The sequence below is a fragment of the Zootoca vivipara genome, chromosome 11 (assembly GCF_965207765.1).
Source record: "Zootoca vivipara chromosome 11, rZooViv2.hap1.1, whole genome shotgun sequence".
In the NCBI taxonomy this organism is placed as follows: domain Eukaryota; kingdom Metazoa; phylum Chordata; class Lepidosauria; order Squamata; family Lacertidae; genus Zootoca; species Zootoca vivipara.
This window is the reverse complement of record NC_142594.1, coordinates 56,876,831-56,903,707: the sequence shown is the minus strand read 5'-3', so window position 1 is coordinate 56,903,707 and position 26,877 is coordinate 56,876,831. Positions and strand designations below refer to the sequence as shown.

Genomic DNA, 26,877 nt, shown 5'->3' with positions numbered 1-26,877 from the left:
AAAGTACACACAAGGATGCCGCCCCTCTCCTCCAAATTGCACAACGCATCTTAAGGCAAATGTGGCAAAGCTGGGGGTCCTCCTGTCCCTGCTGAACGGGCACCTTTGGAGCTTTCTCTCCCCAGGTCTAAACATGCTCATACACACACTCAGGACTAGCTCCTCGAGTACCTTCTGTTCATCCGGGCTTTCCCCAGGATACAGAGTTCCCAGACACTCGTGAAACAAACCCAAAACCTGAAGGCATTTGCTTACCAAAGAAAAATCAGACTCCACATTTATTATTAAAAAAAGAGCAGAACAGGGCAGGGAAGGCAGAAGCAAGGCGGAGAGAGTCCAGGGGTGGCAAGTGGCACGGTGCCAACACAGGTATGGTTAGTTTGGTTCTGAGACCCGTTATTTACTTGAAGGACGAGACCATGAGTCTGTGCTCCCAGGGCACGGGGCAGGAGAGGGTGGAGGGGTGCGCTGGGAGGATTCCCCACCCCACCCCCAGCTCCCCACCCCGTCAGTTCCCCGATCCCCGGGTGCCAGGGCTTTAGTGCGATGGGAGAGAGCAAGGGGGCGAAGCAGCCCTCATTCCCCCATGTGTGTCCGCAAGTGGTACTTGAGGGACTGCTTGTAGCGGAAGCACTTGGCGCACTCCGTGCAGGGGTAGGGCCTCTCGCCGGTGTGCGCCCGCTGGTGCTCCAGGAGGTGGTGCTTCTGGGTGAAGTTCTTCCCGCACTCGGTGCAGTGGTAGGGCCGCTCGCCAGTGTGGATGCGCTGGTGCTCCAGCAGGTGGTGCTTGCGGATGAAGCCCTTGCCGCACTCGCCGCAGGCGTGGGGCCGCTCCCGCGTGTGCACCCGGTAGTGGTTGGTCAGCTTGGACTTCTCGCTGAAGGTCTTGTCGCACTGGCTGCACTTGTAGGGCCGCTCGCCCGTGTGAGTCCGCTGGTGCCGCAGGAGGTGCGAGGGGCGGCTGAAGGCCTTGCCGCACTGCGGGCAGATGAAGGACAGCTCGTTCTTGCCGGCGTGGACCCGCTGGTGCATGGCCAGCGAGATCTGCAGCCGGAAGCTCTTGCGGCACTCGCCGCACGAGTACGGCCGCTCGCCCACGTGCGTGATCTGGTGCTTGCTCAGGCTCGACTTGTGGCTGAAGCTGCTCTCGCACTCGCCGCACTTGTAGGGCTTCCCCGGGGGCGGCGGGGGCCTGGGCTGTGGCTTGAGGCTGCGCTTGTCGGGGTAGGCCTGGCCCCGTCGGGGCGGGGGGGCCACCCCTCGCCGCGCGGTGTGCAGCCGCTGGTGCAGCAGGAACTGCTGCTTGATGCGGAAGCTGAGGTCGCAGGCGTGGCACTCGTAGGGGCCTTCCTTGAGGTGGTTGCGCTGGTGGATTATGTAGTTGATGCGCAGCATGAAGCTCTTGCCGCACTCTGGGCAGATGTACGGCCTCTCTCGCGTCCGGTTCCTCTGCTGGAGGGTGACCGGCCGCGACTCGACGCCACTGTCCCTTTCGCACAGAGGGGCGCAGATGCCCACCGTGGCCCTTGAGGGCTTCACGACCCGCTTCTCTTCCCGCCTCACTTCCACGTTGCAATTCAGCGAGCACGGGGGCTCCGCTCTCGAGGAGAACAGTCCACGCGGCTCCAAGTTAACAGGGTCTTCTTCTTCCTCCTCCTCCTCCTCTTCCTCCTCCTCTTCTTCTTCTTCCTCCTCTTCCTCCTCCATTTTGATCACAATTCCGCCATCTTGGAAGGAAACAAAAGGAAAGGTTAGGGCGTCACTCGATCGGCGGGAGAAACATTTCTTCTTCTTTTTTTGAGAATATTTTTATTAATTGTTTTATAACATAAAAAACACAAAATATCAAAAACACAAAAATACAAAAATACATCAATACAGACAAAACAAAACAAAAACATTTCATCTTCAATCCATTTTTTTAAAAACATTGTCTTTTTGGCTTCCCCAATTCCCCACTAACTGATTTTCTTTTTAGTCACATCTGTAGCAGTTTCTATTTCATCTTTTTTACTTTCATCATATACTCCCTTTAATTCTTCTTATACTCATCTTTCTACTATATACCAATTTTTCCACATTTTAAACTCCTCTTTTCTCCCTATTGCCTTAACTTCTGTATTTCCCTAGATATTCAAACTTTCTAGTTTCAGAAATAATTAAATATATCTTAAATTTCCTCCAATCTTTTTCAACTCTATCACTTGTTTGATCTCGGAGTCTTCCTGTCAATTCTGCCAATTCCATAAAGTCCAGCATTTTCATTTGCCATTCCTGTAAAGAGGGCAGTTCCTCTTTTTTCCAATATTTTGCAATTAAAATCCTCGCAGCTGTGGTGGCATACATAAACAAATTAACATCGTTTTGGGGGATTTCTTCCCCCACTATTCCAAGTAAAAAGGCCTCCGGTTTTTTTCAAAAATGTATTTTTGTATATCTTTTTCATTTCATTATAAATCATTTCCCAGAAGCCTTTTACCTTAGGGCATGTCCACCACATATGATAGAATGAGCCAACTTCCTCTTTACATTTCCAGCATTTGTTATCACTTTTGTGGTACATTTTCGCTAACTTAACCGGCGTCAAGTACCATCTGTACATCATTTTCATTAGATTCTCTTTCAACACAGTACATGCCGTAAACTTCATGCCCTTCTTCCACAATTTTTCCCAATCCGACATCATTACATTATGACCCAAATCCTTGGCCCAATCGATCATAACCGATTTTGTTTGCTCATCTTTCAAATGCCATTCTAACAATAAATTATACATTCTGGACAAGTTCTTGCTATCTGTCTCTATTAACTCTGTTTCTAATTTCGATTTTTCTGATTGGAATCCTATTTTTTTATCTATCTTGGATGCTTCATTTATCTGCACATACTGAAACCAGTCACTTAACCTATCCTTCAATTGTTCATATGGCCTTAACTTAAATTGGTTTTTCACCTCCATCAAGATGTCTTTGTATTTCAGCCTATTCTCATCCATATTTGTCCTTTTAGGTTTCTTCGCCTCAAGCGGCGAAATCCACCTAGGAGTTTTCCTTTCCAACAAATCTTTGTATCTAATCCATACATTGAACAATGATTTCCTGATTATATGGTTTTTGAAACCTTTATGTAACTTTACCTTATCATACCATAAATATGCATGCCACCCAAATGCATTATCATGACCTTCCAGATCTAGCACATCGTCATTGTCTAACAGAAACCATTCCTTCAGCCAGCAAAAAGCTGCAGCTTCAAAGTAAATCTTTAAGTCTGGCAGTGAGAATCCTCCCCTTTCTTTTATATCTGTCAAAAGTTTATATTTGATTCTGGGTTTCTTCCCCTGCCAGACAAATTTAGACAATGTCTTTTGCCACTCTTGAAAACATTTCAACTTATCGACTATCGGAAGGGCCTGAAATAAAAACAACATTCTTGGCAATACATTCATTTTAACCGTTGCTATTCTGCCCATTAAGGACAGTTTCAACCTTGACCATATCTCCAAATCTCTTTTAATTTCATTCCATAACTTCTCATAATTATCTTTGTAGAGATTCAGATTTTTTGCAGTCATATTTACTCCCAGGTATTTCACCTTTTTCACACATTTCAGTCCTGTGCAGTCCTCTACTCTTTGTCTCTCTTGCATCGTCAAATTCTTTTCTAATACTTTAGTTTTCCCTTTATTTAACTTAAAACCTGCCACTTTACCAAACTCTTGAATTATCTGCAATACTCTTACAGCACTGTGTTCAGGGTTCTGCAGAGTTAGTACTAAGTCATCTGCAAAGGCTTTTAGCTTATATTGTTTTGTGCCTACTGTGATTCCTTTAACGCCTTCATCACTCCTTATCATATTCAGTAAGACCTCCAAGACAGAAATAAATAGTAGGGGGGAAAGTGGGCACCCTTGTCTTGTTCCTTTCTCAATTCTTATCTCTTCTGAAACCACATTATTTACAATAATTTTCGCTCTTTGCTCAGAATAAATACCATTAATCCCATTAACAAAGTTTTGACCAACCTCCATTTTTGCAAGGTTTCGTTTCATAAAAGTCCAAGAAATATTATCAAAAGCTTTTTCGGCATCCACAAAAATTAACATTGCTTTGGTGTTTATTTTCATTTCCAGTCTCTCCAAAATGTCTATTATGTTTCTTATATTGTCCTTCATATGCCTCCCAGGCAGAAATCCTGCCTGGTCCTTATGTATCAAATCCTTCAACACCCTTTTCAGTCTCGATGCCAAAATGCTAGCATATATCTTATAGTCCACATTCAATAGTGAGATTGGTCTGTAATTCTTAACCTGAGTCCTATCCACATCTGGTTTTGGTATCAGAGAGATAAAAGCGTCTTTCCATGTCTCTGGTGCCTTGCCCCCCCCTAAAATCTCATTTGCTACCTCCATTAATGGTTGTATCAACCAATTTTTTAGTGTTTTATAGTAATTGGAGGTCAGTCCATCAGGTCCTGGGGCCTTGTCATTTTTCAACTCTTGAATTGCTATTTCAACCTCTTGTCTTGTAATCAACTCATTCAGTAGGTTCTTTTGTTGAACTGGAGTTTTCTGTAATCCATTTTCCTTTATAAATTTCTCTATACCGTCTTTATCTTCTTTTTTCCTTTTATAAAGCTGTTTATAATATTTTGTGAAGCATTTCCTTATCTCTGCAGGGTTCTCAATAGATTTTCCTTCGTCCATAATCTTTATAATTGTATTCTCTTTTTGCCTTTTCTTCAATTGCCAGGCCAACAATTTCCCACATTTATTAGCCGATGGCGGGAGAAACATTTCAGGGTTAAAGTTTCCCCAGGATTTCCTAGAAATGGCCTGCCAGTTTGTTGACAGTCATGAGTCGCTGCAACCCTCACAATGCTAAGAGTTGGAATTTCTTTTCTTTCTTTCTTTTTAAAAAATGGCACCTTTTGCAATCCACATAGACTACCTTGATCAGAGTGGTTATATGGCTTTGGGGAATGGCTGAATTTGCTCTATCAGCAGGGCTGGTGGTGAGGAGAAGAGAAAAGAAAAGAGGTGACCACTCCCCCCCCCACTCTGGGTACACCACTGATCAAGGGGGAGGGGGGGAAAAGAATTTTGCACTGCAAGATTGTGAGGTGCTGCTCTCTCCCGTCTCAGAGCTATCCTCGTAGTTTGTAAGCTGGTCTGTGACCATAAGAATCAATTCAATTCAATACCCTCGTAGTCATGCACCAACAGGTGGATGGCAAGAGCCAGAATATAAACCAGGAAACCTTTACGCAAACCCTAGCTCAGCCCAAGACTCCCTTGATGGCTCCATGGCCCACTTCACTCAGGGAATTAAAGGGTGCCAGGGCTGCTCTACTGCCAACAGCACAAATGGAAATATCTAAATGCTTGAAATCAGGTAAGGGTCTGACACCTGACTCATGGTATGCGCAGGTATGCGTTAGAAAAACTGACCTATCAATTGCATGCTTCCAGAGGGAAACTGGACCCACTGCTGCTCCGTGCAACCTGGCCGCCAACTCGAAGACCCCCACAATCACATTACTAGAGCGAAATAGTTCATTGGTGATGCTATTTCTCTTAAGGCTCCTTTGGAACACTGGAGCTGTTTGCAGTATTGATCAAGTTGTATTGGGCTAAGCTCATTGATTTCTCGAAAATTGAATAAACCTGTTCTGCAAGCTCTTACCTGTGCATGTGCCGTGCTGGACAGTGACTCTCTTGATTTCCCCAAAGCCCATGTCGTAGTCGCCCACTTCCCCATGGTTGTTCCCTGCAAAGTTCCCCAGAGGTGTGACTGCGCTGTAAGGACTTCTACAGGGGGCTTCTTGATCCAGGCCCTGGAAATCCCCCTCTGAGCTCCCGGACATCTGGTGCTGCTCCAGGTCTTCCGGACAGTCGTCGGAATGGGGCTCCTCTGTTTTGATCACCACCCTGATGCCAGCTGCGGGGGGAAGGATTCAGAAAGGAAGAGGGTTTTTTATTTTATTTTTACAAAAATTGTAAAATCGCAGGAGGATCAGCGAAAGCCTGCAGCAGCAACATTGCAGCGAAGGGGACTGACTCCAGACTAGGTAGCTTATTTATCTCCTGCTTGGACTACTGCAATGCGCTCTATGTGGGGCTACCCTTGAAGGTGACCCAGAAACTACAACTAATCCAGAATCTGGCAGCTAGACTGGTGACTGGGAGCGGCCGCCGAGACCACATAACACTGGTTTTGGTCTTGATTGACCTACGTTGGCTCCCAGTACGTTTCCGAGCACAATTCAAAATGTTGGTGCTGACCTTGAAAGCCCTAAACGTCCTTGGTCCAGTATACCTGAAGGAGTGTCTCCACCCCCATCGTTGTGCCCGGACACTGAGGTCCAGCGCTGAGGGCCTTCTGGCAGTTCCCTCACTACGAGAAGCCAAGTTACAGGGAACCAGACAGAGGGCCTTCTCGGTAGTGGCACCCGCCCTGTGGAACACCCTCCCACCAGATGTCAAAGAGAACAACACCTACCAGACTTTTAGAGGACATCTGAAGGCAGCCCCGTTTAGGGAAGCTTTTAATGTTTAACATATTATTGTATTTTAATGTTCTGGTGGAAGCAGCCCAGAGTGGCTGGGGAAACCCAGCCAGATGGGCGGGGTATAAATAACATCATCTTATTATTATTATTATTATTATTATTATTATTATTATTATTATATTTATCACTTTTATATCCCACCCTTTTGTCCTAGAAGCTCAAGGTGGCATACACGGTTCTCCCCGCTCCTCAAATAATCCCCACAAGACATGAGAAAACTTGCTATAAAATGGAAAACGAAGGAGGTCCCAACTAAAGAAGAATGGCAACTTAAGTTGATGGAATACAGACAGCTTGCACATTTAACTTATAGAATAAGAGAACAACAAGAATGCACGCTTAAAGAAGACTGGAAAATGTTTAATGAATATATGGGTGAAAATTGTGTTTATTTAAAAACGCTGGTAGCATTAAGATAAATTTACAGAGTAAATGAATTTTGATGTATGTAACAATGGATTACCGAATGGTAACTTTAGTTCATGTAAAATATGCAGGGATGTATGGTATGCAAAATACCACGGAAAGAAGAGAAGGAAAGTCATTGATTTAAGGTTGTTTAAATGAATATTTTGAAATGTAAATTACATATATATGTGAAATAACCTGGCTACAGCGGTACATGCATTGGCAACCTCAAGCCTGGACTGCTGCAATGCCCTTTACATGGGGCTGCCCTTAAAGCTGCAACTGGTGCAAAGTGCAGGAGCTAGGTTGCTCTTAGCATACGAAACCTGCAAGCAGGATTTGAGCACAACAGCACCTCTCCCCTCCTGTGGTTTTCCAGCAACTGGGATTCAGAAGTATCTCTGCCTCCAATTCTGGAGGCACAGCACAGCCATCATGGCTACGATTTACATAAAACTGGTTTTGTGACAGTGGGGTTTGTATGTAAAAAAAGAGAGAAATAAATACTGAAGCAGGACTCAACAGTTCTGTCTGAACTTAAAGCAATGCCTTTTGTTGCAGGAACTCCCCCCCCCCCCATCCCATGAGACAGGCCTGCAGCACAAATCGTACAGCCCCGTTGCTCACCTGCAGTAGGATCAGGAAGACTGCCTTGCTCTTCAGAGTCCTGCTCATCTCCAAGACACGAGTCGGTACCAGGCTCTGCCTGGGCCAAAACGCCCGGCTTAGAAATTGCATAGTCTGTTGCAGACAAAGAACAAGAGGGTCACAGGTTTAGGAGACGGTTGGGAGGCAGTTAGTCAGCATTTTAAATGACTGTTTTACATGGTTTTACATAAACCGCTTGCAGATTTCTGTTGATTAAGCGGCATATAAATGCTGACAAATAAATAAACATATACTGATTGCGTTGTGATTTTCAGTTGCTGTGAGCTGCCCCGAGTGATGCATGGGCACTAGAAGGGCAGGATAGAAATTCTGCACATGAACAAGCAAACAAATATAAATATAAGACCAAAGGAGAAGAAAGAGGTGAACGCCTTTCATGAACAGGTCCAAAACACACAGCATCAAAGTGTTGCATGAATAGGCAGCCAATAGAAAGGCATAGATTCAGGTAGGTAGCCGTGTTGGTCTGCTGTAGTCGAAATAAATAAATAAATAAAAACCTAGAAAAAGATTATTTAAAAAACTCTTCCCAAAAGAATTCCTTTAAAATAATCAAGTCCTTTAAAAAAATTATTTTCCTAAAAAAAAGTCTTTAAAAGAATCCTTCCCAAAAAAATGAAAAAATTGTCCAGTAGCACCTTAGAGACCAACTAAGTTTGTTCTGGGTATAAGCTTTCGTGTGCATGCAGACATCTTCAGATACTCTGAAACAGAAGTCACCAGACCCTTATATATAGTGAGAGGGTGGGGAGGGGTATTTCTCAGAAGGGTAGTGGGAATGAGTGATTGGCTAATAGGTATGGTAAACCTGTTGACGACAGTTAATGAAAGGCATGAATCTTATATTTCATTCCCCAACATTTAATTTGATGCAAAGCCACAGTTTCTGCCTGTAAATCATACTCTTTACGCGAAGGGAGGGGGGTGGAGGAAGGGACACATTTTATTTTATAATAGCTTTAAGAAACCAAGTCAGGAAACATTCTTCTGAGGAACAATTGAGGGAGTTGGGCATGCTTAGTCTGGAGGAGAGGAAACTGAGAGGTGACATGATAGCCATCTCCTCCAGTCACCTGAAGGGCTGCCCCATGGAAGATGGAACAAGCTTGTTTTCTGTCTCTACAAAGGGAAGGACCTGAACCAATGGATTCAAGTTACAAGAAAGCAGATTCCAACTAAACACGAGGAATAACTTCTGATAGTAAGAGCTGCTTGACAGTGGAACGGACTTGCTCGGGAGGTTGTGGACACTCTTTCATTGACGGTTTTTAAGCAGAGGTCAGATGGTAATCTGTCTGGGATATTTTAGCTGTGATTCCTGCACTGCAGGGGGCTGAACTAGAGGACTCCCAGGTCCCTTCCAACTCTACAATTCGCTGGTTTTCTAAGGGAGAAGGTTTTGATCTTACTGATTTCATATTTTTTGGGGGGGAGAGAAACACGATGTTGAATGGAAAGTATTCTGCCCCCTCCTGATTATATGGGTGTATGTTTTTAAAGATTGGGTATTTCAAACGCTGAGTATTCTGGGAGATTCTACCTCATTTCAGGGTCTAGGGGAACATCCACACTCGTGATATCTGAGCTACCAGGAGTGTTGTCTTCATACCTCCAAGCCAGAGGCAACCTCTGTTGGTCCCTAATGCAATAGGCATCACCATCACAGGCCCATTCTGCCTGGCCAACCTCCTGCAACCAGCAGCAAAGTGTGGCCTTTCGCCTAAAACAAGCTTTGTGCACCGCAGGAGCAACAGAAGCTGCCATAACAGTCAGGCACTGAAGGCAGAGAGGAAGACCAACAGGATTAAGCTGTGAACATTGTCAGCACAGTCCCCTGAACTATCCCCTGAACTGGCAGCTTTTATATAGGGGGGGAGCACAGGGAGCCAGTGTGGTGTAGTGGTTAAGAGCGGTAGACTCGTAATCTGGGGAACCGGGTTCGCGACTCTGCTCCTCCACATGCAGCTGCTGGGTGACCTTGGGCTAGTCACACTTCTCTGAAGTCTCTCAGCCTCACTCACCTCACAGAGTGTTTGTTGTGGGGGAGGAAGGGAAAGGAGAATGTTAGCTGCTTTGAGACTCCTTCGGGGAGTGATAAAGTGGGATATCAAATCCAAACTCTTCTCTACGTTTCATAGAATCACAAAATCATAGAATTTTAGAGTTGGAAGGCACCCCAAGGGTCATCTAGCCCAACCCACTGCAACACAGGAATCACAGCTAAAGCATCCATGACAGATGACCATTCACCTCTGCTGAACAACCTCTAAGGAAGGAGAGTCCACCACCTACCAAGGAAGACCATTCCACTGTCAAACAGCTCTTCCTCTTGGGGGAATTCACGGCATGTTCCAAAACGCAGGATGCTTTTGATAAGGATCCTTCTTTACTCTTTAGATCAAGGTGTGTATCTCACACGAGTTGCTTCCTGCTTATAACCTCGCTGTCTGAGGCACAACTGCTATACCCTCTCACTTTCAGTCCATGTAATAAACCCGATTTATTCCTCTTGTGAGGGAATGGGCATAAGGTTAAGAGTAAACACATACAGTATTTGTAATGAACACGCATTATAACTCTGGCCAAAGATCTGAAACCTCTTGGCAATGTGTGTAGAAAGACACATGAATGCTGGGTTCAGACAGGAACTTGTAACAACATCGATCGTGATTCCAGGCTGCTTATCTACATGACAAGATCCACCATGCAAATTCCAATTTGGAAGGTGGGGGTGCCCATTCCCCAATCAATCAATCAATCAAAGAATCAGCTGAACAGACAATGGTCCAGAATGCCGGACGTAATGAGAGTGGAAACGGCTTCCAGCAGATTAAGCAAATGATCTGGCTCAAGTAGGGGCAAATGATCTGGCTCAAGAGTGCCCCGTGATTATCTGGCCCCAGGGACAAATGCTGCACAGTCTATGGATATGGCCTGGTACTCAAATTCAGCCCACCCTCGGAAGGATGCATGGAGTTCCCTTTCCAGGCCAGCTGGAGTCCACAACTGCCTTGTGCAACATTACCCAGAGAGATCAGGGATTCGTGGTTCCCCTTCATTAAGTTCTTGTACAGCTCCTTCTGCCACTCCTCCAGCTTCTCCCACTCCTTTTCGTTGAAATAGACGGACACGTCGTCAAACGTCACGGGCACCTGCAACCACAAGAGCTGTCAGTATTCTCCAAGCTTCTCATCTGACCAACATTTCACACCTGCTTTTGTAAGAGCTAGGATCCCAGCTGGAAATCTCTGGCCCAAAATCAATCATTGTGAGTTCTCATATTAAAAATATTATGGAAAATTGCACCAATCTTTTCCCCTTAACATCTGGTTCACAAAGGCCTTGCGTATCATAAGGTAAAGGTAAAGGGACCCCTGACCATTAGGTCCAGTCGTGACCGACTCTGGGGTTGCGCGCTCATCTCGCATTATTGGCCGAGGGAGCCGGCGTATAGCTTCCAGGTCATGTGGCCAGCATGACAAAGCCGCTTCTGGCAAACCAGAGCAGCACATGGAAACACCGTTTACCTTCCCGCTGTAGCGGTTCCTATTTATCTACTTGCATTTTGATGTGCTTTCGAACTGCTAGGTTGGCAGGAGCTGGGACCGAGCAACGGGAGCTCACCCCATCACAGGGATTCGAACCGCCGACCTTCTGATCAGCAAGCTCTAGGCTCAGTGGTTTAACCACATAGTTTCAGATAAATCGACCCATTTGATATGTGTTTTGCAAGGCGCTGCTAAGCCAATGGACTATGTCAGGCATAGGCAACCTTCAGCCCTCCAGATGTTTTCGCCTACAACTCCCATGATCCCTAGCTAACAGGACCAGTGGTCAGGGATGATGGGAACTGTAGTCCAAAACATCTGGAGGGCTGAAGGTTGCCTATGCCTGGACTATATGGTGTAGGTGTGTTAAAAAACAAATGCATGGATTGTAGGTTCCCTCCTAATTTGCTTCTATTTGGCACTGATCACATGCGAATAGTAGCTCTCTTTGCTTCTACGAAAATAATGCTCCCGTTCTTTTGACTGATCTTGGATTGGACATTTTTATTTTCTGGACTAACATCTAAACATGCATGCATATCTTCACCATGACTGTGTGGTGAACTAACTACTAGATCACCATGGTTGTCCTCCTAAGCATCAAATGAGTGAGCACCCCCCCAACTCTCCCGGTCCCTCACCTCCTAGTCCTTATTCAAAACACCCCCAACAGCTCAATCCTATGCAATAAGTTCCCATGAACTCAGTATCACTTATTCCCAAGGAATGCACAAGATGTTGTGAACTGCAATTCCCATCAGCCCCAGCCACATAGGCAATAGCCAGGAATGATGGGAGTTGTAGTCCATCAACACCCCTGCCTTAGAAGAACTCTCCTCCCTCTGTCAGCTTTGCCACCAAACAAAAGACATAGATTGAGCGGAACCGATTTCACCATGGCTAATTATTTCAAACTGCAGAAAATGGATGTCTGAATTGTGCAGAAATCTAGACTCCATCTCTATGTAAATTATAGCTTCTTCTGGACAGCTGTCTTGCTTCATCTTCTTTAAATAAAAAAGAAGAAATTTAGATTCCCTCTTGTGAGCCCTCTATTTCTGCAAACCTTTCCTCTCAACGTGAGCTAAATGAATGCAACCAAGATGAAACAAAATAAAGGCTCAGGAGTTTTTTTTTAATCTTTCGAACTCAACACTGACTTGCCCTGCCCAGGGCCATCAGACAGGACCTTGTTTTCCCAAGTCCCAGTTTTCCCTAGATCAGATCAAAGGTCCATCTACTCAAAGATCCTGTTTTCCAACCATGGTCAACCAAAGAAAGCCTGAAGGCAATAACTTGATTCTGCTGTTGCTCCCCACTAACTGGCACTCAGTGATAGACTGCTTCTGCACATGGAGGTTCCATAAAGCTTGCTTGACCATACAGTCCTGCACATGCCTACTCAGAAGTTGGCTTCAATGAGTCCATATGATTTGCAGCCTCACAGAATTGTCATCCACCATGCATTTGTTTAATTTCCTTTTAAAGCTTCGCAATGATAACAATAATAATTTATTATTTATACCCCACCCATCTGGCTGGGTTTCCTCAGCCACTCTGGACAGCTTCCAACAGAATGTTAAATACACGATAAAACATCAAACATCAAAAACTTCCGCAAAGAGGGCTGCCTTCAGATGTCTTCTAAAAGTCAGATAGTTGTTTATTTGCTTGACATCTGATGGGAGGGCGGGCACCACTACCGAGAAGGCCCTCTGCCTAGTTCCCTGTAACTTTGCTTCTCGCAGTGAGGGAACCGCCAGAAGGCCCTAGGAGCTGGACCTCAGTTTCTGGGCAGAACGATGGGGGTGGAGACGCTCCTTTAGGCATACAGGGCCAAGGCTGTTTAGGGCTCTAGAGGTCAGCACCAACCCTTTGAATTGTGCTGGGAAATGTAAAGGTAAAGGTAAAGGGACCCCTGACCATTAGGTCCAGTCGTGACCGGCTCTGGGGTTGCGCGCTCATCTCGCATTATTGGCCAAGGGAGCCAGCGTATAGCTTCCAGGTCATGTGGCCAGCATGACAAAGCCGCTTCTGGCAAACCAGAGCAGCACGTGGAAACGCCGTTTACTTTCCCGCTGTAGCGGTTCCTATTTATCTACTTGCATTTTGACGTGCTTTCGAACTGCTAGGTTGGCAGGAGCTGGGACCAAGCAACGGGAGCTCACCCCGTCACAGGGATTCGAACCGCCGACCTTCTGATCAGCAAGCCCTAGGGCTCAGTGGTTTAACCACAGCGCCACCTGGGAAATGTACTGGGAGCCAATGTAGGTCTTTCAAGACCAGTGTGACATGGTCTCGGCAGCCACTCCCAGTCCCCAGTCTAGCTGCTGCATCCTGAGTAGTTATTTTCATGCTCAGGTTTGCATGCTCAGATCACGGATCTAGGTGGAAGATACACCATTATTGTGCAGCCCCAAAGAGGCCCTTACCTTGGGGGTTTCTCCCTTGGAGCCCGGGGGGAACCTGAGGATCCAGAAATTACGGTTCTTCAGGAGGTTCTCCATGTTCTCCAGCCTCCTTTGCAGCAGCCCGTACTCCTGGATCAGAGTCCCCAAAGCAGCCCACTTGCTCTCCAGTTGGTTCCCGATTTCCACAGCTGTTTTCTCACAGTCTATTATCTTTTTCTCCGCCATCCCCGTCCTGCCCTCCAAATCCAGCAGCCGCGTGGCGTGAGACTCCACCTTCTTCTCCATCGCTTGGAACGACGCCACCAAGGTGAGAGAGATCTCGGCGGTCTGCGTTTCTCTTTCAGACATTTGGTCGGGGTCGGTGGGGAGCCGCAGAGGAAACAGTCGCCGAGGCTCCCGGTCCAGTTCTGCTGCCTGGTTGAAGGAAAAGGCAGGCATTAGGGGAAACGGCCACAGCAAACTGGCTGAGCAACGGGTTTGCATGTAGGAGGTCCCAGGCTCAATTGCAGGCATCTCTCCAGCAAGGGCTAGCAAAAAATCTCTTTCTGAAAACCTGGAGAAGCACTGACAGTCCGTGTGTAGAGCAACGGTGGTAGTCCTAAAATAAAAAAATTCCTTCAGTAGCACCTTAAAGACCAACTAAGTTTATATTTTGGTATGAGCTTTCGTGTGCATGCACACTTCTTCAGATACCTATGCTATAGCGGGAAGGTAAACGGCGTTTCCATGTGCTGCATGCACACGAAAGCTCATACCAAAATATAAACTTAGTTGGTCTTTAAGGTGCTACTGAAGGAATTTTTTTATTTTGCTTCGACTCAGACCAACACGGCTACCTACCTGTAACTGGTGGTAGACCTGTTGGTCTCGAGACATTGTTGGACTCCCAGCTCCCATCTGCTCCAGCAGCCAATATGACCAAGTCAGGGATGATGGGAGTTGTAGTCCAGTAACATCTAGAGGCACACAGGTTCTCCAAGACTGGTGAAGGTGATAATGAGCCGGATGGACCATTGGCCTGATCAAGGATAAGCATCTTCCAATGCTCACTGTCCTGCAATGAAAATATGAATGCACTGCTCCGCACTTGAGAACATAAGAAGAGCCTGCAGGATGAGGCCAATGGCCCATCTAGTCCAGCATCCTGTTCTTGCAGTGGCCAGCCAGATGGCAGCAGGAAGGGAGGAGAACTCTCCCCACCTGTGGTCTCCAGCCACAAGAATTCGGAAGCATGGCTGCCTCTGCCTGTGGATGCAGAACACAGCCATCATGGCTAGTAGCCGTTGACAGCTCTCTCCCCATCCATGGATTTGTCTAATCCTCTTTTAAAGGCATCCATGTTGGTGGCTATTACCGTCTTCTGCGGGAGCAAGTTCCATCGTTTAACTATGCATTGCATGAAGGAGGACTTTCGTTCATCTATCCTAGATCTTTCAACATTCAGCTTCACTGGGATGCCCACAAGTTCTACAGGCATGAAGGATAAAAACTTTTCTCCATCCACTTTCTAGATGTCATGCATCATTTTATAAATTTCTATCATGTTGCTTCTCACTTTTTCTCTAAAGAGTCCCAAACGCTGCAACCTTCCTCCACAGGGGAGTCATTCCATCCCCTTGATCATTTTGGTTACCCAGCATTAACTCGGTGTGGGTCATGGTTGTTGTTGTTTTTACTAGCATGTTTCTTACAACTATTTTTATATCACCAAAGGAGCCTGCCAAGGGCATAACATATTACATATGATGTGATTGTTGCTGAGCAGTTGTTGTTTCACTACTTTCTTTGCACCTCACTTTCTAAAGCAGTTTACTCCCATGTCCCTTTTTCTGTTATTCGTCTGGCTTCTTCAGTGGCGAATGGGGCTGCACTGCTAACCCCATTCACCTGGGAGGAAACCCTATTCAATTCAATGGGTCTGAGTACAAATGAGAAGACATTGTTAGGATGGATGCTTCCACTGTCTCTGAATACCCGTGTTAGAAACTCAGATATATAAGCTAGTTGCTAAATGGCTCCTTAAACCAAGGTTACAGTCGCCAAAACGGAATACCTAGTTGCCATTCGGGGCTCAAAAGCCGTATTTTTCAATGTGACTTTTGGGTTCCCGAAATCCATTCCAATTGCGCCGATAAAATACAATGGATAGAATTCTACAGGATGTGTTGCTAGTGTGTGAAAACAGTCAAGATCCAAGGATCCCCAGGCACGCACCGCCAGTTGGTGGAGATGTCAAGCACCATACTGGCTCCCAGGCATCTCCACTTGGTCGCAAAGCGGCTGATAGCCAGGTGCAAAATGCGCCTGGTGAATTTCGAACGCTGCTGGATACCACTTGCTGGGAATTGAAAGTGCCATAGCATTGGGTTCCTGCCCCTGGGTTTCCCTTTGGAGCACCAGGCTGGCCACTGTGAGAACAAAATGCTGAGCTAGATGAGCCGGGCTTTTCTCAGCTTGCGCTGTAGGCTGATAGTGCTGTTCTTGGCTTTGTGGCCTACCAAGCCCCAAAGGAGAGCAGTGGCTATCCATATTCCCTTGCACTGACTCATGGGAAGATAGGCAGCCTTGAAAAAGGGAAGTCTTAGCCAATGGTCTCTGCCCAGGAGGACAGAAATAATTGCTCGTTGTCCTCATTTCCAGAGGAGCAGCCTTCAAATCCTCCTGACCTCACTTTTTTATAATCCCACCACTACCACCAAGTATATATGTACTTGCAGGTCAGGATAAGACTCCTGACGAAGCAGACTCTGGTCCGCAAAAGATTATGCCTTAATAAGTTTGAGGTGCCACTCTCAAAGACTTTTTTGCTGTTGTTGCAGCCCACATTTTCCCTTTACAGTGGACTCTCTAGGGTGCTTGAAACTACAACTGGCTGGGGAGAGGGAGTGTTCCAGTCCTGTGAACCAGCAAGAAGAAACCTGTGATTCTCCAATGCTGTTGAACTTAACCTTGTTTTGTTTCATTGTGCCCAGCCTTGGGGTTGCTTGTCGCTTGTCAATGAAGGCGAGCCTAACACTGTTTTAAACAAAGGAAGCCCCGTCATCCCTAACCATTGGCCATTTGGATGGCTGATGGCATCTGGAAGATCCAACCACACCTTGGGGGGGGCAAAAGGTTCCCCACCCCCCACATCTTGCTAAGGTCGCTAATCCAAAAGAGCAAGTCCCACTGGCAGCAATGAGGCTTACTTCAGAGGAGACACCTGTAAGATAGCGCAGCAAGAAGGTGAACTGGGTGCTCCCCGTTCAAGCCCCCGCTCTCAATTTGCTAGGCAAGTAGCCACAACAGAACCAGATCCCTGAGATAGCAAACGGGGCACACCCAGAGAAATATCCACCACTACAAGGCCAGGGCAAACAGGTTTCATTCTCATTAGCAGCTCCCCTTGTTGGGTAAACATGCAAGCAATTGTGTGCAAATGGGCATTGCACAGGAGCTGTTATTTTAATGGGCTGGGATCTTGTTGGGGGGGGCAGTTGTTGCTGTTAATTTTTTATATATCTTTATTTTGGCTCTTACGATTCATGTGGAAATTGTTCAGTTTGGTTGTGTGCTTTCTGATCTTCTGTTTATTGTTCATGGCTACTTTTGCAGTTACCTAAGGTTTTTTTTTTATGTTGCAAGCCGCCTCGAGCATGGTTTTATCTTAGGAAAGGTGGCTTACAAATAGCATGATGGAATGATTATTTGGAATTTCTTGGATCTGTGGGCTAACCAACAGGCAGGGCAAGCACATTGCCCATTGACCTGCACACACACATTTGCAGCAACACCTGCCTATACAAGAGGAAGGGCATAACTACATGAGGCAAGTGTTTTCAAAGCAGGTGCCCTCCAGATGTTTTGGACGAAAACTCCCATCATCAGCTCCCCCGTATGATGCTGGGCCTGATGGACATTGTATTCCAGAAATATTTGGAGAGCATCTGGTTGGGGAAGGCTAGCATAAAGATCACCTTGCACCATTAGCTCCAAGCTCCAGTTTGTCTAGCATCCTGGCTGACAGCCAAATGCCCTTCAGTCCTCACACACAGCGCATGGCAACAGGGCATGGCCCTTCCCTGTTGTTTATCCCCAGAATCTAGCAATCAGAGGTATACTGCCTTTGAACTGTGAGGCTCCATCAGAGTAGCATGGTCAGTAGAGCATGAGACTCTTAATCTCATGGGTCATGGGTTCAGTTCAAGCCCCCCATTGGGCAAAATATTCCTGCACTGCAGGGGGCTGGACTAGATGACACTCACAGGCCCTTCCAACTCTACAATTCTATGATTCCACTTGGCTCCTGTGCTTAGGCCAGAGGAAGGAGAGCTACAGCAGGAGTGTAGGCTACCTGGCTTGGTTCTGTTAAAAGAAAGATCTGGAACAGAACTGAGCTAGCAAAATTCCCATGCTGCTCGTATTGATTTGTGTTTTAGAACTGATTTTGTGCGTGCAAGTTATTCAAATTGATGGTTTTAGAATTTTTCATAGAGCTGCTTTTTGCAGAAAGGCAGCAGAGAAACACAGCATACAAATAAATAAAAATGGCTCAACTTTGTGCATGTGTGTGTGGAGAGAGAGAGAGAGAGAGAGAGAGAGAGAGAGAAAGTACCTTCCTGTAATTCAACATCTCACTGAACTTCTAACAGACACAAAAGCTTTAATGACACTCATCTAGACCTGATGTCTTCGGATTTGGAGGGCACCAGGTTGGTGGGGGGGAAGCCAATTTATGTTGGCATGGATGCTTCCGAAACCAGGACAGTTGAAATTTAAGTTTGGCTCCCTAAATTTGAAAGTAAGGATTGTGGGTCCTAGGAAAAAAAAACCACAGAAGCATATGCTCTCAGTTACCACAAGTGACACATATGTATCTTAATATGCGCGCAACATGTATTTTAGAAGATACTCTGTATATATCAAAGACAGGGTGGTTGTTTAAAATAAAATTAAAAACCCAGTAAGAAGTAACAAAAAAAGTGCCCAGTTGTTTCCTGAGACATTCAATATCTGCAAAGCTAAGCGCAACCTTCTGCCTGGTGGGGCAGCCCCATTTGCACTACAGACATGAGCCGACTTAACCACCAAGAATATCCAGCTGGTGAAAGGCCCTAATAACCGCCTGACAAAGAACAAAACCATGGCAGAAGCCAGCTTGAGTCAGTCTCTCTTCCTTCTACCTCCAGTCGGGCTTGTGGCTCTTCAGAGAGGCTTTAGGTTGCTGCAGTTTCCCCCCATCAACTCTCAAAACCCCACTTCCTGGCTAACACCTTAGCGCTTCCTGTGTGTGCTCTACCCAGGGGAGCTCTAAATTAAGAAGCAAAATGTCTATGCACTGCTTTGCGTAAGGCCTCAATCATAATCCCACTTCACGGGGAGTGAGCTTTGCTGAACTCAGCGGGGCTTGCTTCTGAGTAGACGCAGTTATGACTGCAGCCTTAGCCAAGAACTTTATACTGAACAGGGGGAAATGAGAGAGGCAGGCATCCTATCCCAGCAGCATCCTTGCCTCAGGTGCATCAGAAGAGACAGCCCTTTGGCCACGCCTCCTTCCTCATTACCATTTTTTTAGGAGGGGAGGCTATGCTGAGAGCTTGCTATGCATTTACAAGGCCCTGACCATGGTACTGTTTTTAGGGTCAATTCTACCACAGGGCAAGCTGAATTCAACACATACACACACACACACACACACACACACTTCCCAGTTGCTCCAGAGTAGTCCCTTTACCAGGCCTTCACCTGGGATTTCAGACACAGTTTAAGAGCAAGACCCAGAAAACTGGAGATTGTTCGGAGGAGATCTAATTTTGAAATAACAAGGGCGGCTGCTGAGAAACCCCACCAACATTTTCTAATTGAATATCTATCCCAACACAAAGAGGAAGAAGAAATAACATCCTGTTCTCCAAACTGATCTATAGAATGAAGAGCAGGAGCCCCCTTGTTCCTGTCCAAAGACAGATCCGTTTTGGCTTCACCCAAATATTAACAACAACATCCCATCTCTCTCTCTCTCTCTCTCCGCCTGCACTCAAGGCGACTGACAGCTGGTTTAGAAACAAGCAGGATAGGAGACAAAATTCATGTCTGTGACAGGCTCCGGAAGAAAGAAATGAAGGGGGAAAGAGATCAGGGGGTTTCTCACAAACGCTGGTGTGGCCCAAGGCTTTAAATCGACGCCTTGGGTGAAATCTGTATAAGCAAGGAGGGCTGGAGAATTAAATGCTTATGCGTTCTTCTTCGCCCCTCTTCCTAAAAGATCAGCACCACCTCGCTGGAGAGGGGTATTCCCAACAGGAATGGGGGTTAGGGATAAGGGAGAGCAGGCAGGAAGTGGGCCGGTTGCGGGGTGGGGGGGCTAGCCCTCCTCGGAAAGGCAAATGCCCCAAGCCCCAATGATGGCCGAAAACAAAGCCTGATGTAAACAAACCTCTCTTTCTTCCCTCCCTCCCCCCCCCTCATTCTACTGCACAGGCCACAAACGACCAGCTGGTTGTGCCATTTGCATGGGAGCAATAAGGTTAAGGGAAGGAAGGCGGGGTGTAATCTGCCAAACTGTGGCAGGAGAAGCCTAGGGGAAATCGGAAAGTGGGGGGACACACACACACACACACACACACACACACACACACACAGAGGGGGACCACCCCATCCCTTTTTGCTTAGATTTCAAGAGCAAAGACAGAGGCGAGCCTGCCCCCCCCCCCAGTACAGACAGGCTGGAAGGACTGCAGCAAACAGCTGTCTGGGCCGGCTTTTGACAGGCCCACCGGGTGGGAAAGTGGTGGTGGTGGTGGGGGAACCCCAAACTCAGCACCACCACCCGTCCCCCCCAAAAAAGCTGCTAACTGGGGGAGGGGGAGGCACAAGCTATTTCCCCCACCCCCCAGAAAAGACACATTTCCCTTCCCCCACCACCCCCACTGTACAGAGTTCACCCCTCTCCCTACCAAACGCAGCTTTCATAGACTCGCAAAGACCCCCCCCGAAAAAGACACACATTTTTCATCCCCCCCACAGTACAAATTATCCCTCTCCCTACAAACGCAGCTGCCCCCCCCAAAGAACCCCCAACCCCCGAAGCCAAGTGTGTGAATGTCCCCCCTCCTCCTGGGAAGGAGCTAGGAGGATCGGGTCCCCCCCTGACACCCCCCTCCGGGCAGGACAGGGTTAACCTCCCCCTCCCTCTCACCTGTGCGGGCGGCGCCCCCCCCTCCATGGCCCTTTGTTGCCCCCCCTCAGACGGGGCTCGGCGCCGCAACGAGGTTCCAGCCGGGCGGGGAGGGCGCGGGGCGGGCTGGCTGCTGGGTCCGCCCGCCGCCCGGCGGAGGAGGAGGAGGCGGAGGCCGGACGGAGCGAGGGAAGGAAGGAAGGAGGGAGGGAGGGAAGGAGGCGGCCGCCGCCGAGCGCAGCTCCTCACGCAGCCACAGTCCCAGCGCCGCTCTGCGCTAGGGGGCGCGCATGCGCACACAAGCCGGGGCGCGCAGGCGCACAAGGGCGGCGCGCTCCTCGGCTCGCGGCGGCGGCGGCGACGACGACGCCCGACGCGCGGCTCCTGCTGCTGCTGCGTCTCTTGTCGCCGCCGGCGCCACAGGGGTATAGAGGCGCTCCCCGTGCCGCGCGCCAGCTACGCCCAAGAACTTCCGGCTCCCGTTCGGCGCCCTCTGCAGGGAGGGGAAATAACTACACACAAACACACATAGGGGGCGACGACGGCATCTAGTTATTTATTCGTCCATCCGTTCGTTTGTTCGCTTTTCTTAAACAGCTTGGAGGGTTATTTCCCCCTAGGGCATGCGGATTTCATGAAATTAAATTAATGGAATGAATAGCCCCCCCCCGGCAGCTGCATCCAGCAAATCTAAGGCGGCCGTGCTGATTTTTTTAAATTTTTTGCACGTGGATTATTATTATTATTATTTCATTTACATCCGTCGGCTGCGTCCAGCGGATCGAAGGCGGTTTTTCTGCCTTTTTTATTTTTATTTATTTATTGCATTTATATGCCGCCGGCCATGCCAATTTTTATTTTATTTTATTTTATTTTTTGCTTGCTTGCTGCATTCATATCCCATTCCCACCCTTATTACTCCGAGGAGCTTAAAAGGTGGCGTGGGGGGTGGTCCTCTTCTCCTCCTCGGCTTTTTCATTTTACCCTCACTAACAACAACCCTGTGGTGTAGGTTAAGGCTGAGAGAAGCCAGTGAGACAGCTCCCCACCCCACCCCACCCCGCAAGGCCACGCACCCAGTGAGCCTAGTGCGGGGGGGATTCGAACCCGGATCTCTCCCAGGCGCTAGTCGGACGCTGACCATTGCACTACCGTACCTCTGGAGACTACTACAAGTTTGGGGGAGGAGGGGGCGTCCCCCGCCTTGCTTGGAGGGGTTGCATGCATGCATGCCAGTGTGGCACAGTGGTGAGACGTGGGTTCGAATTTCCCACTCAGCTCCCTGCCTTTCAGCCGGGCCCACCTCACAGGGTTGGTGCGATGATAAAAAGGGGAGGAGCAGGAGAACCACGTGAACCATCTTCAGCACCTTGGAAGAAAAAGTGGCATACAAATGTAATAAATAAAGGAAGCGACAGAGCTGCAGCCTTGGGGGAATTGTTGCTCCGTTTATTTATTTTTATCATTAAGCGCGCTGCAACGCGTTTGTTCCAGGCTCCCTGAAGGCGCCTCCCTTATGTTGTGAAACGCTCTGAAAGCTACGGATGAAGGGTGGTATTCAAATTTAATAACAACAACAACAACAACAACAACAATAAATTAATTCTAATTAATTATACCTCTTTATTTTATTTACCGCATGCTATCCCGGCTCCAGTTTCTGTTCTCCGAAGAAAAGGGACAAAGATATGGGACTCAATATGCTCGCCTCCGCCCCACTCCATTTATGGCTGCCCCCTCTTAAGTCTTGATTTACTTCGTTAAGCCCCCACATACACTCACGGTCAATTGAAAGCCGGAAGTGCAACTTCTACTCCCGCGGAGTCCTTCATCCATCCTCTTGGTGCTGAGCGAAATTCCGCGTGACCAGAGTCGGCGGATTGCGCAAGGGATGGCGGGGGGGGGGGAGTCTTTTACGCGCAGCGACCCCTACAGGGTGGAGGGGCAACACGTCGCTGTTATTGTTCCTAGAAGCATAGAATGTGTAGGGATCCCGAGGGTCATCTAGTCCAACCCCCTGCATTGCGGGAATCCCAATTATAAAGCCCTATACAGCTTATCTGAAAGAACTCTCCTACAAATCTACCCAAGATCTGAGATCTCTGGGGAAGGCCCTTCAGTGGCTTCTCCAAGACAACTTTGGAACTCCCTGCCACAAGAAACCAGGCTGCCTCCCTACATGTCCTTCTGACAGCAGGTGAAGACCTTATTCCAACAGGCTTTTAGGGACAGACTGTTTTTAAGGAAAATGCAGGCACTGCAATGTTTTTATTGGGGTGTGTTTGTGTGTGTGTGTAGTGTGTATAAACAATAGATAGTGTTTTAATTCTATGACTGTTTAATAACTTTTCTGTTTTTCCTAGATATAATATATAATATAATGTGTGTGTAATTTAACTGCTTTTAATGTAAGGGCTGGTGCCATGCTGTTTTTATTGTAACTATATGTATGTTCTTGATATATCGTTTATATTCATAAATATATATAGTTTAAATTCTATTAATGTCTAGTTGTTTTTCAACGATTTCCCCCCTATGCTTTTAGCAGTTCCTATTCTATCTGTAAGCCTCCTTGTGTTCCTTTCACAGAAAAAGGTAATCATATAATGCTTATACAGGCAAGCATATAATGATAATATCATTTATAAATACGTAGTTTATATATTAACAGTAAATCGTAATATCATTTCTTATATTATTGCAATAATATTAACAATATAACTATAAGATAACATAAAATATAGACAGGAGGCCTCTAACTTACAGGGCACAAAAGTTGGATAAGCCACAAGCTGCAACCCCCTTGAATAAAGCCTGGGACCTCTGGTTGCCTCTGACTCTAGAGGCATATTTTTGTGTTCCTTTGCCAATGGTTTAGGAACTTAAACCACTGAAACTAAGCCACTTTTTACTGCCTGTTTTCTGAGTCTGCAGTGTGATGCAACGGCAAAAAAGGCAAATGCTATTCTAGGCTGCATCAACAGAAGTATAATGTCCAGATCAAGGGACTATTCTGCCTTGGTCAGGACACACCTGGAATACTGTGTCCAGTTCTGGGCACCACATTTTAAGAAGGATGTTGACAAACTGGAAGGTGTGCAGAGGAGGGAGATGAAGATGATCAAGGGTCTGGAAACTAAGCCTTTTGAGGAACGCTTGACGGAGCTGGGTATGTTTAGCCTGGAAAAAAGGAGACTGAGAGGAGAGACGAGAGCCATCTTCCAATATCTCAAAGGATGTCCCATGAAAGAGGGAGCATGCTTGTCTTCTCCTGCTCTGGAGGGTAGGACTCGAACCCATGGCTTCAAGTTACAAGAAAGGAGATTCCAACTAAACATCAGGAAGAAATTTATGACAGCTGTTCAACTGCGGAACGGGCTCCCTCGGGAGGTGGTGAGCTCTCCTTCCTTGGAGGCTTTTCAGCAGAGGTTGGATGACCTACCTGTCATGGATGCTTTAGTTGAGATTCCTGCATTGCAGGGGGTTGGACTAGATGACCCTCGTGGACCCCTTCCAATTCTGTGATGAGGGGGCACTTGAGGGGTGAATCAGACTTTGGGTAGCTGATACCACGGGACTGAAGTCATCCATTTGTGAGATTAATGGAAAGTGCTCCAGAAGGTCATAACCACAGCCCAAAAGATTATCGGTCATCCTCTCCCATCTCTGGAAGAACTATACAGTTCCCCCGTTGCCTTAAAAAAGCAAATAATATTTTGCAGGATTCATCTCATCCTGGATATACACCGTTGCCTTCGGGCAAGAGATACAGAACAATTAAATCAAAAACGAATAGATTAAAAAACAGTTTCTACCCAAGAGCTATAACCATCTTAAATGCTGTAACTAAATAATATGATCTTGGGGAGTTGTGATTGGGGACGGACGGACTGTAATTGCGTTTTTGTTTTGTTTTATGGGATGGCACTAAATTTCGTTGTACTATGTACGACGACAATAAAGTATTTATCTTTCTTTCTTATCTTATTTTGAAGCAGTGCAGAGTTTTGCATTTCGTTGGGTTATTATTTTCCCCGAGAGGGTCATTCAAACAGCTATTCTGAATAATGATGCCTATAGGGTAGGGGGCACTGGGGATGAGCTGGTGGAACCAAGGGGGCAGAGGGCCAAATAGGTTTGGAAATCACTTAAGAAGCATGACCAAAGTCTATTCTATTCTAGTCATACAATAATGATGGAGGAATGGGAGGCCCTGTGGAAACGTAATATGAAATTTACGATGTCATATACAATCAAGGAAAACATGTATAAAATGATGTACCGGTGGCACCTAACGCCTTCCAAGTTATCTAAAATGTACCAAAATATTGCAGATGTATGTTGGAGGTGTGGGGAGGCAAGAGAAGATTTGATTCATATGTGATGGGGATGTCGTAAGATAAAAGAATTTTGGAACAAAATATACGAGGAAATGAAAAAGATTTTTAAAATTACTTTTGTAAAAAAACCGGAGGCATTTCTCCTTGGAATTGTGGGGAAAGATCTCCCAAGAGAGATCTTTCTATATGCTATGGCGGCAGCTCGATTGTTGATAGCCGCCAACTGAAAAGGGGATAAAAACCCCTCAATAGGAGAGTGGCAAGTAAAGCTGCTACAATTTTTGGAAATGGCTCATCTAACGGAAAATTTAAGGGGAACCTCAAAACAACTATTTACTGAAAAATGGGAAAAAATTAGGAACTATTTACAAGAAAGCGATAGCAACGATGGATTCTTCATGGCAGTCATGGAATGATGATTGGTCTGTAATAAGATCTAGATAAATGGGTATGATTAGATATAATATGTACAAGAGAGAAAAATAAGAATATGATGAGTAAGGTCTGGACATTGGAAACCTAAAGTAGACACACAGCGGATGGTGACGGGAAGTCAACGGTATTATAATTATTTTATTTTTATTTTGCAATTGTGATGCAATAATAGTACAGTTGTTTAATTTAATATATGTTCAATGAAGTATTATTATTTTTTAAAAAAGGGAAATCACTTAAGAAGTGGGGGGGCACTCCCTGATCAGCTCATGAAACGCTAGCAAGGGGGGTGGGCGGTCTGCAGAGGCATCTCCCTACCCTTGCCGGCGCCAGAAGGGCTTGTGGGTGGCACTTGAGGCTGCGGCGTCCCCCCACTGAGTCTCCTCTTATTGAACAAGGATGTCATTGAGTCAGCCGGAAAGTCCCGGGGAGGAAGGCAGTTCTCACAAAAGAGCTGTTTATTCTGAGATGAGCTCAGCTGCCCACAACAAACAGGGTGACAAGAGTCCCAGATTCTGCAGGGCATTAAGGAGAGAGCCCAAGGTCTAACTGGGGTGAAAGGAACCAGATTCTGCATCAAGGAGAGCCGAGTTCACCATTGCAGAGTTGGAAGGGACGCTCCGAGGGCTATCTAGTCCAACCCGCTGCAAGGCAGCTAAATTATGCAGACAAAAGCACATGTCTTAAGTCAGTCAAATAGCCATGTGCTACTAGGGGCTACTGCCCCCTGCTCGCCATCCCCACCAATCCCTTTGCCAACCCCCGTTCCCCCACACTTTATCCACCCCCTCACCCACCCCCACCCTGCTTGCCCAAACCTCCCCTCCTATCCTGATCCCTTCGCAGTCTTGCCCCATTGCTCTCTGAAGTGGATCCCACCCTCCTTTAAGCAGGTCACCTGGGCTGCCCCACAACTCACTTACCTAGCTGCCATTCTACTATGCTGCAGTGGTTGGTGCTGCCACCTATTGGTGACTAGGGGAACTGCAGTGTGACAGCAGACTTATCATTTTGTTGTATCGCCGTTTGTAGAATTTATTCTGCTTCTGCCAGGACAGGAATAGCTCAAATAACACTTAAGGGCATTGCAGCAGCAATCGAAGGATTCATTTGTAAATAAACCAGGCGATGCCACCGAAGACTCAACCAGGGACCTTCCGCAACAAAAGCCAGAAGCTCTACCGCTGAGCAACGACCTGTGTTACGTTTGTCTCAAGTTGCTAGCCATTATGAATTTAAAAATTAAATTAAAAGTGGGGCATTACCTCCAAACAACGAAACAAACCTCCCCAGCAGCTTCGTTAACTACGATCCGCTACATTTATGGGGCACTGAAAAAT

At 46.7% G+C, this 26,877-nt stretch overlaps 1 protein-coding gene across 1 annotated transcript; it reads right to left on the bottom strand.

Moving 5' to 3' along the window:
* Window positions 1–246: 246 nt before the first annotated feature.
* LOC132592874 (zinc finger protein 777) lies at window positions 247–21,041 on the bottom strand. Its single transcript, XM_060281044.2, has 6 exons — window positions 20,784–21,041; window positions 13,628–14,020; window positions 10,673–10,799; window positions 7,606–7,719; window positions 5,685–5,939; window positions 247–1,727 (listed from the first exon to the last, which is right to left on the bottom strand). Exons 1-6 carry the CDS (start codon window positions 20,808–20,810, stop codon window positions 577–579), a joined length of 2,067 nt encoding a protein of 688 aa, XP_060137027.2. The 5' UTR covers window positions 20,811–21,041; the 3' UTR covers window positions 247–576.
* Window positions 21,042–26,877: the final 5,836 nt, after the last annotated feature.